Source organism: Stenella coeruleoalba (assembly GCF_951394435.1).
Source record: "Stenella coeruleoalba genome assembly, chromosome: 5".
Classification (NCBI taxonomy): Eukaryota; Metazoa; Chordata; class Mammalia; order Artiodactyla; family Delphinidae; genus Stenella; species Stenella coeruleoalba.
The window spans coordinates 67,011,487-67,021,767 of NC_137150.1; the positions used below are offsets into that span (position 1 = coordinate 67,011,487).

Sequence of the window (10,281 nt, forward strand, 5' to 3'; positions counted from 1 at the left end):
CTTTTGACTTGGAGATCTGTGTTCAAGAGAGTTACCTTCATTTACTAATTTATAGGCACTGTGCTAATGCATTTTATGGTACCATGTTTGTTACCACATATATTATATAATATAGCAAGACCATTGGAGCTTAGCAGTCCCAGGTTTAAATCTTGATTTGTTCATTTACTAGCTGAGTAAATTTATGAAAGTTACTTTACCTCTGTGTGACTCAAGGAAGTGGTTGTGAAGAATAAATGAAATAACCAAGTACGACTTTTTTTGGTGGTACGCGGGCCTCTCACTGTTGTGGCCTCTCTCATTGCGGAGCACAGGCTCCGGACGCGCAGGCTCAGCGGCCATGGCTCACGGGCCCAGCTGCTCCGCGGCATGTGGGATCTTCCCGGACCGGGGCACGAACCCGTGTCCCCTGCATCGGCAGGCGGACTCTCAACCACTGCGCCACCAGGGAAGCCCCCAAGTACGACTTTTAATAACCTGGTCATGGCACATGGGTAAAGTCTCAATGAATATTGGTTATTAACAAAAATGATAATAGCAATAATAATATTGTTCTTTATTTATTCATTTACACAACAAATATTTATCAAGCACCTACGAGGTATCAGAGCCACCTCTAGGCCAAGAATTACAAAGGTGTTAGACAAAGATTATGCCCTCACAGAGCTTACATTCTGGTAAGAGAAACAAATAATCACACAGATAAGTAACTAATGCAAGATCAGTTACTGATAAATGCAATAAAGAAAACTGCAGCAGGGCATAAAGTAAAGAAGAGTAGTGGAGTGGGAGATGGAGATTATCACTACGTGTGGTGGTCAAGGAACACCCTCTGGGAAGAACAGCTGAGCAGAGACCTGAATGTGTTAAAGGGGTGAGCCACGGATAGAGCCAGGGAGCAGTGTTCCGGGAAGAGATCATAGTAAGAGCACAGGAGGAGAATATACTTAGCGTGTTAAAGAAATAAGAAGAATCCAATGTGGCTACGGTAGAATGAAGCGGGCCAAGAGTACTAGGAAATAAAGCCAGAGACAGTGGCAAGGACCAGACCAGATCACGTAGAGCCAGGTAACCCATGGTAAGGAGGGTGACTTTTATTTAATCTGACTGTGATAGGAAATCACAGGGTCACCGTGACATAGACGGTGACAAACCTGAATTATGTTTGTAAAAGACTTCTCTTTTCCCCATATGCCCCTGAAGGGCACAAGAGCGTCTATGCAAATCACTTCCTAGCAACAGCCCTGGATCTCACACAATCCCCAAGCTCAATGGGCAAACTAATCTCTACTAGCAAACACGAGCTACCCATTTATTCATGTCCCTATGTTGTCTTTTGGAAAATAATAGTAATGCTGTCCAACATTGACAAAGAAATGCTCCATAAGTAATCTCTAATATAAAGCTATGGCTACCGATGCAGCATCAGAGTATCTTTAACCTTTAGTTCCTCCTATTTTGCTTGTTTCCAGTTTGTATCTTTAGCTTTTCTGCCTTTTTGGAGTATAGTCTCTCACATCAAAATAACTCCTTTAGGTTGATCTTAGGGAACAAGCCTGCCTGACTTGCTAGAAGCAAAATTATACACCGTTAGAAATTAATTTTTTGATATATTCTGTTTCACAGGACGTTATTCCATTCACATACCTCTGATGGCTCCTCACTGACTACAGATTGAAGTTCAGTCCTTAGCTGAGTGTTCCACTCCTTCTCTTCCTGAACCGGGCAGACTTCTCCAACGTGCCTCAGCTAACCACGTTCTTACACAAGGAATCACCTGCCATCATACAATTCTTCTCCACTGTCTCTCAAAGATAACATGCACAGTTTTACTGCCTCATCATTGTTTATTTCTTTTATTTGTCTAAGTATAAAGCTTCTCTCAATGCCAAGTTTTAGTCCCACCTCTGTGTGGGTCTTCCATGACAATCCTTCACTGATCATTCCCTCATTCTGAACTACTTCTACAGTTGTTAAACTTTGCATATGATCCCTTGGATTATTACCGATCTTTTGAAGAACACATTTATCTCTACAGGCCATCTGTGAACTTATTCAAGGTTGGGATCACATCTCTGTACTCCAGGCACTCTGCCTATTACACCTGACTTTCCCATCAGACTCATCACTGTTAAATCCTGCTGAGTTCACACGTCTGTTTACCCCCAGCACACCTACTTTTGTACTTTTTTTTGTTTTTACTGAATTGTGCAAGAAATTGATCTATCTTTATTTTTATGAAACCTTAACCTAATCTCTATTCCAAGCTCCCCTTTTGCATTATGGAAGCAGTCTCAGTCTATTCAGGCTTTTTCCTTTCTTTGCCTGATGTTTAGTTTAAGTTGTGTTTGGGGAACCTCAAGTATATTCAGTCATCTCTCCCTTCAGATATCCACAAAGATTTACATGACATGACCCTATTTGGTCCTTAGATGTGGTGTCATTTCTGAAAGGTTGCTTTCTCCTATGCCAATGCCCATCCCAGGCCTGAGTTCTCTCCTTGCTAGTTTCAGAAGCATGGTAATTTCTCTGATGCTATTCAGGGCTCCACCTGCCTAGACTCACACGTAATGTCCATTCTGAAGTCTTGCTACTTTCTCAGGGACCCGTTCTTACAGCAGGAAACACAGCTCTTCTCTGCAGTGCCCACCAACACCTATCTTCTCATCATTAGATATGATGGTCAAGGAAAGCCTCTCAGGGAAGAACAATTGAACAGAGACTTGAATGAGTTGAAAGAGTGAACCATGAAAAGATTTGAGAAGTAATGTTCTGGGAAGAGGCCACAGTAAGAGCAAAGGCCCTGGATGAGAATACACTCTTCATCTCTGAGTGAGGAAATCTTTGGTCTGGAGGAAGCCAAGTCACATCTTCTTTCCAATATTTTGTCTCTTCCCCAATTCTCTAAGTTGCCTTTAGAGATGTATAACCAAAATCCAGGAAAACATTAGCAAATCACTTTCTAATTCTGCCTTGAAACTTCTCTATCTTAAGACAATAAGGCTAGAACAACTTTTGTTTTGATTAGGCAGTTGTGTGGACATATAGATAAATTGCCAGGAAAAATAATGATCATGAGTATAAAATAATATCCTATCGTAATTATTTTAGTAACTAGCATAAACTTCTTCTTTTCCACCTGATTCATCCACTTGGGAGACAATTTAGACTCTTTCCTCTTACCCATCTCCATTGGTCTTATTGTACATGAAACCAAAGCCAAAGATAACTTTTTGGCCTAAAATTAGGTCCAGTAATAACCAGGCCCAGAAGATTCTGCTTGAAAAAAATAGAATGCATAAACAAATGAAAAAATTCAAAGTAGATGGGGATAAACTATACACAAGGAAGAGATAATGTGTTCTTGATGTTCAGATAAAGAAGAAATCAATTCCACCTTATGGTCTCTTGTCTTCCCTAAGCTTCACCCAACTGACTACATATACTAGATAGATATCATGATAATGACAATGATCATAGTATCCATTTGAATATCAACTATAATTTTCTTTGTTTTCTTAAAACAGGAATTTGGGGCTTCCCTGGTGGCGCAGTGGTTGAGAGTCTGCCTGCCGATGTAGGAGACACAGGTTCGTGCCCTGGTCCGGGAAGATCCCACATGCCGTGGAGCGACTGGGCCCGTGAGCCATGGCCGCTGAGCCTGCGGGTCCAGAGCCTGTGCTCCGCAACGGGAGAGGCCACAATGGTGAGAGGCCCCCATACCGCAAAAAAAAAAAAAAAAACAAAAAACCAGGAATTTGATGTTGTTTGGAATAAACAGAATTTCTTCTTTCCCAAAGCCCACTGCATGTAGTTATGCAGTGAACGTGGGCACAACTTCCAAAGTTGTGACCTTTACTCTAGATATCATATACTTGTATGTTTGTGACAACAACTGTAGCGAGCTGGGGGAAAAAAGTGTTTTGTTGTGACAAAACCAGCATATGATGACAATTTCCCAACAGAAAGAAGTAAAGTATCTTGGGTAAAGGACAACATTTTATAATTTACACAGTTGCCATAAAGGCTAGGGGCTCTCTAATTTGTTCCTCAAAGTTTTGCTTTTAAAAACCACCTGAGCTCTTGATTTCATTCATACCAGTAGGCTTTAGGAATACACCAAGAGCCATCATTTAGTTGAAAGAAAAAAAAGGCAACAGACAGCCAAGACCCCTAGACCTTTTCTCTCCTTCCACAATCATACATTAATGTATGCAAAACATGATAGTAGGGACCCACCTAGAAGGAGCCAAAGTATGATTACAGAAGTGCTTTAGACTTAGCCATCACCCTCAGAAAATTCCCAATCGAATTTATGAAATAACACAAAGACCAATAGAGTACGATGTGATGAGGAAGTGTTGAGGAAAGTACAAAGTGTTGAGGAAGCGCACCAAGAAGGAAATAACTAACTCTGCCTTAGGGGATAGGAGAGAGCTTCAGTGAGGAAACCACATTTTACCTGAATACTACAGAATTAGTGGGGACTTCCCAGGCAGAAAAGGGAGGGAATACTTCCCAGAAAAAGAAAATTGCACATACCTATTTCAGGAAAGTGAATGACTCTGTTACAAAATATTAACTGAGGCTGGACCTTGGGGTGCAAGGGGTGTGGAGGAGAGTAATGAAAGACAAATCAGGCAAGGCTGGTTGAGGACTGGGAAAATCATGGAGGGCCGCGTCTGCTAGGACTTTGAATTTTATATGAACATGGAGCAGAGAATTGCAACCATGTTAAGGAGAAACTTCAGAAGCTGCTGAGAAGAGTGGGGCACTTTAGAAGCTGAGTTTTAGAAATTTCTGACAGCATTGTGGACGTGGACTGGAGGGAATCAAAGGACTAGTGGAATTGCTAGTCCAGGTAGCAAAAAGACAAACCTAATTTCAGGAACCACTTAGGAACCTCTGGCCATGCAGGACATGATGGAAAAGCCCTAACTGTCTTAAGAACAAGAATCTGATTCTGACTCTTGTTCTGTCCATGGCACCAAACAGCTCATGCTACTAGTTCCCGGTATGCCACCTACTCCTAAAGCCCACCAAGAGCACAGGTATTCATTTACAATCCCTTTATGATTGGCTCTCATAGAATTTTGCTTCTTTTTTTCAGGGCATTTTTCTCATATTTGGAATTAGTCTTTCATATGTGTGATTATTTGACAACTGTTGGATGATCCTCACGAGACTCTAATCTCTGAATGATCAAGGATTGTGTCTGCATTTTGTTCATCACTATCTCTGGAGGCTAGTAGAGAAACTGACATAGAGTAGATGCTCAGTAAATGTTTGTTGAAAGAATGTTGACTGAAATATTGAGAAACAGTTGAGGTGATGGCATTCTGCTTGGGAAATGTTTAGCTTTTCTTGCTTTTCAAAATGACAAACAAAATATTTAATCTGCGATTTAATTACTATATAATTAAATTTTTTGACCCTTTATATCAAATTTCCTCTCCAACACTACATGTGAACACTAATTCTGTAAGTTAAATTCCAGATCTGAAATTCACTTGAAATGGGAACCAAATTTGATCACATTTTTTTATTTTATGGACTTTAAATTCCCAAAATAAAATAATACTGACTGCTTAGCCTGGATTTAATGATTAGTATTTCTCTTTCTTTCTCTCTCTTTCTTTCTTTCTTTTTCTTTCTTTCTTTTTTCCTTCCTTCCTTTCTCTCTTTTTTAAAAAATTTTCTTCTATAACTAAAGAGGACTCTTTTAACCTAAGGTAAACCAATTTTTCCGTCATGACTTTAAATTTGATGAGGTTCCATTAAGAAACTCCATGCATGTCCTACTTCTTACAGGCATACACATAAAGAGACAGTCAAAGCACTTCATCAAAAGCAGAAAGATTAAGGCAAAAGATTACACAACAAAACCACCCACATTCAGTTTTGCAAGTCTAACAGTCAGCCTGAATCATCACCCTAGAGCGCCTGCATTCCGTTCCAACCCAAGTCTTTAGCTTACCATTCAAGACCTGAGAAAACAAAATATTAGTATTGGTGACCAAAAAGGCAGGTGTGTTTCTCTTTCCTTGGTTACTCTTAGCCCTGGAGGCAGCAACTCTTTCTTGTTTTTTTACTTGGTAAACGCATCTCTTGTGAGATAATTAAAGAACCAGCAGAAACCTTAAGATCACCAAAGAATAACAACTAGTTCTAGCGACAGAATCTCTGGCTTAAGAATCTCAGAATATAGTTTTTGAATCAGTCTTACGCAGCCGTGGCTCACTCCCATAGCAATATCCCTCATGTTATTCATCCCATCCTTTATCCCATTTTTCTCTTCTTACATTTTTATTTATTAGCCTGAAGTAATGACCCTCTCCTGTTAATCCTAGTCCCACTTCAAGTGTGCACTCAAATGTCACCCTCATGTTCTCCCTCGTCATTTTAGGAAAACTATATTATTCTTCTGTCTGCATTCCTGCAGTACGTGGCTTATACACCTTTGCATACTATTTCTACTCTCTACTATACCAGTCACATGGTTGTCTGTTATTTTCCTGTTATTAGATTGCAAGCCCCTTTAAGTCAGTAAATGTGGAATTCATACCCATAGGCCTACTTAGAGCCCAATTTGTGCCCTAAGCAGTGTAGACAGGTGATAATAAATCATGAGTGAATGGATTATAAAAAGTATTTGAGAATCTTTACAATAATAGATATAGATACAATAAGACAATTAAGTTACAAATAAAAGAAATATTTTTATGGGAACAAGAAATGAAAATATAAAGCAAGGTCAATAGAGTTATTGTAGTGGAGCATTAAAAGTAACATTAACTTCCTGGCAACTGATGAAAAAAGAGAGCTAAAGAACAAGATTACTCATATGAATTGGATAGGAGTAAGTGGAAACTGAAACTAGACCAGTTCTCACAAAGACTGAAATTGAGTCTCAAATTATCACAATCCCTTATAGAATTGAGATGATCAACCTTTTTTTCTGTGAGCTAAAAGAAAATAAAATACCCTTCGGAGGAAGAAAAAAATACAGAGATGCAATAATTTTTATATACAAGGCCAAGCATTCAATCAAAAATTACCAGTTAGGCCAAGAATAAGATAAAATGGTGAAGACAAAAACAAACAAAGAAAACATAGCCCAACAGGTGAAAAAACACACAGAAAAAAAAAAAAAGTATTTTTCCAAACTGACAGAGGGAATTAATCCACAGATTCAAAAAGTTCTATATAAAACCACCCTTAGACACATCAGGGAAAAAATACGAAAAAGAAAACAAAAGCAGAAAGAAAATTTTAAAAGCATCCAGAAAAAACAGACACGTTTCTTTCAAGGAAGTAAAAGACTGATAAGTTAACTCTTCAAAGGAAATTATGGGACATCTGAGAGCTGCTGCCAGCGCCACAGACGCAGATGCCACAAACAGCATAGGGGAGGCTTGCACCAACATGAAGCATGAGTACAATTAGTTCTTCAATCACTTGTTTGCACAGATTCCTCAAGGGGGATGGCTCTGGGGACCCGGGCACCTACCTCTTCAAGCGCTACCAGCAGTGTGTTCAGAAAGCAATAAAGGAGAAGGAAATTCCTATTGAAGGACTGGAGTTCATGGGTCATGGCAAAGAAAAGCCTGAAAGCTCTTCTTGACCTTGACAGTCACCTTGAAAATGGACTCCTCAAATCAGGAAGTTGAGAACTCTGTATCGTGTCCATTAAAGCTGTGAAGATAACATCGATTTGATGCATTTGGGCGGGTGGAGGGGTTACCTTTCTTCCTTCTTGATATTTTTGTCTCACTTGTAAAAGATGATGAACCATCACTCTTTGCTTTGAGATTTCTGGCTTTGGCATCTCAGCAGGAACGTAGTGTGCTAAATAATGGGATTATGGTTGCAATAGTTGGTCTGGGATCAATTTTAAATATATCTTGTGTGTAAATGCTGATAAGCTTGTCAGGACGACCACGGTTGCCTGAGTTATGCTTTGAAGGACATTATGTATACCATACTGGGGTTATTATTCATGGAAGCAACTGGTTAGGATCTCTGTTTTCTCTCAGGGAGCTAATGCTCTGGAAAGGATTCCTAGCACAACAGTTTTGATCAGTGCTTGAGAGCACAGTTTCATTTTTATATAGTAACTTAACTGTTAAGATTGCTGGTGGACTGGGTTAGCTAAGAGGAAGACAGCTTTTAACCGTTCCCTACCTTAACTAGAGGTGTCAGATCTCATATTAAGATGTGAAAGCTTCAAGAACACTGCAGTGAACACCATTTCAGAACTCATGGTGTAGTTTAGGAATTAAGATCCTTGGAGTGGCTATGGAAGAAGATCCTAAATTTAAAAGATTTGCTCTTGCTAACTTTCAACTTAAGTCAATGAATTAAGTCAACCTGTATATCATAGAAGTGCCAAAATGCTGCATCTGGTTAAGGGGTGGCAGGGAGGAAGAGTTTGCTTCATTTGCCTTGTTTACCCACCCTACCTGTAGTCATGAAGACTGAAACAAATTGTAACATTTAGTTTCCATTATATGCCCCTGGAACTCAGTGCACTTTACGGAACAACTATCGCCCTGTAATCCCATACATCCCATATATACACTGGGGGGAGTTTTATATGTTTTATAATTTAAAAATGAAGATTTATCTAAGCTAGGTAGTATGGTATAACAAATGGAAACCTCACTGATTTCTCAACTTTCTACAGTAAGTTACACAAATATCTTTTTTTTTTAATGCCTTAGTTCAGACTCTTTCATTTCTCCCCTGGGCTATTACAATGCCTTTTCTTTTTTTTTTTTTTTTTCCAAATCTATTTATTCACTTATTTTTATTCATCTATTTTTTTGGCTGCGTTGGGTCTTCACTGCTGCACGTAGGCTTTCTCTAGCTGCGAGGAGCGGGGGCCACTCTTCGTTGTGGTGCGCAGGCTTCTCATTGCGGTGGTTTCTCGTTGCAGAGCACAGGCTCTAGGCGTGCGGGCCTCAGCAGTTGTGGCACGTGGGCTCAGCAGCTTTGGCTCATGGGCTCCAGAGCACAGGCTCAGTAGTTGTGGTGCACGGCTTAGTTGCTCCACAGCATGTGGGATCCTCCCAGACCAGGGCTCAAACCCGTGTCCCCTGCAATGGCAGGAGGACTCCCAACCACTGCGCCACCAGGGAAATCCCGAAATATCTTCTTAAATTGTTTATATAATGGCACCCAAAAAATGTCAGGGTCAGGTGGGCCCTTACACACTTTAGAATGTCAGGTAGTCTCCGTAATTGCATATCTTGAGTAATGTGGTTCAATTTTTTATGTGCCCATATAGTATGAAATTTGATTTACAGAAGGCCTAGATTCTATTACCTCTTCTCCACTTTACCAATTAGTAACTTCATATTTAACATGACCAGTCCTTACTGTCATTGCAATACATTTTGCATTTATATTTTGACAGGTTAAGGTCCATGATACAAAAGTTATTTGGAACCCAGCTGAGGGAGGCCAGGCAACAAGCTGGAGTTAATTATATCTGTCCTGAAATAAGCCTGGCCACAAGCTGGTCAAAACCTTGCACTGTTTTGAATCTTACCACAAAACTGTTTGGTTGAGCTTTGAGAATAAAACAAATTTTATTGTAATTGCTACTGAGGGAATATTTTTTCTGAATGTTCCTCATGCTATTTTGACTTTATCCTGCCCATAAAATGATTCCAACTATCTCAGCTATTTCAAGGGCTTTACATTTTGAAGAGGAAATCTTATTGCTCTTTAAGGGTGGTTTTGTAAGTATTGCTGTTGTTTCTCCTAATTCTTATGGCTACAGGAAGGTTTTAATTCCAGAAACAAATAAAGCCAGCACTATATGCAAAAAATAAATAAATAAATAAATAAGGGAAATTATGAAAGCCATAAGAAAATAAAATGATACTGAAAAACAATGAAGAATAAATCTTACAATCTAAAATTATATACCAAGGGAAAATATCTTTCAAAAGTAAACATAAAATAGAGACATTTTCAAATAAATAGTGAGAAGATTCACTGGCATCAGACAGGAACTAAATGATATACTAAAAGGTATCCTTTCAGTAGAAGGAAAATGATCCTAATTTTCAGAAATGCAAGAAGGAAATTATCTTACAGAAATGTAAATAGGAAAAAGTAATCACTGGGAAGTAAGTAAATAAAAATGAATATTGATGATATAAGCAATACTGGTAATATAATGTGGGGTTTAAAATATATGTATAATTAAAACACTCAACAATAATAACAAAAAGCGCTGAATGGGGAAAATAGAATTTAATTGTCCCTAAT

General features: G+C 39.1%; 1 protein-coding gene across 1 annotated transcript; it reads left to right on the plus strand.

Moving 5' to 3' along the window:
* Window positions 1–7,350: 7,350 nt before the first annotated feature.
* Window positions 7,351–7,624, plus strand: LOC307186353 (TP53-regulated inhibitor of apoptosis 1-like; the record flags this gene model as incomplete). The annotated part of the gene is given in 3 exon segments (XM_079921409.1): window positions 7,351–7,443; window positions 7,447–7,466; window positions 7,468–7,624. Coding segments are annotated over 3 exon segments (270 nt in total).
* Window positions 7,625–10,281: the final 2,657 nt, after the last annotated feature.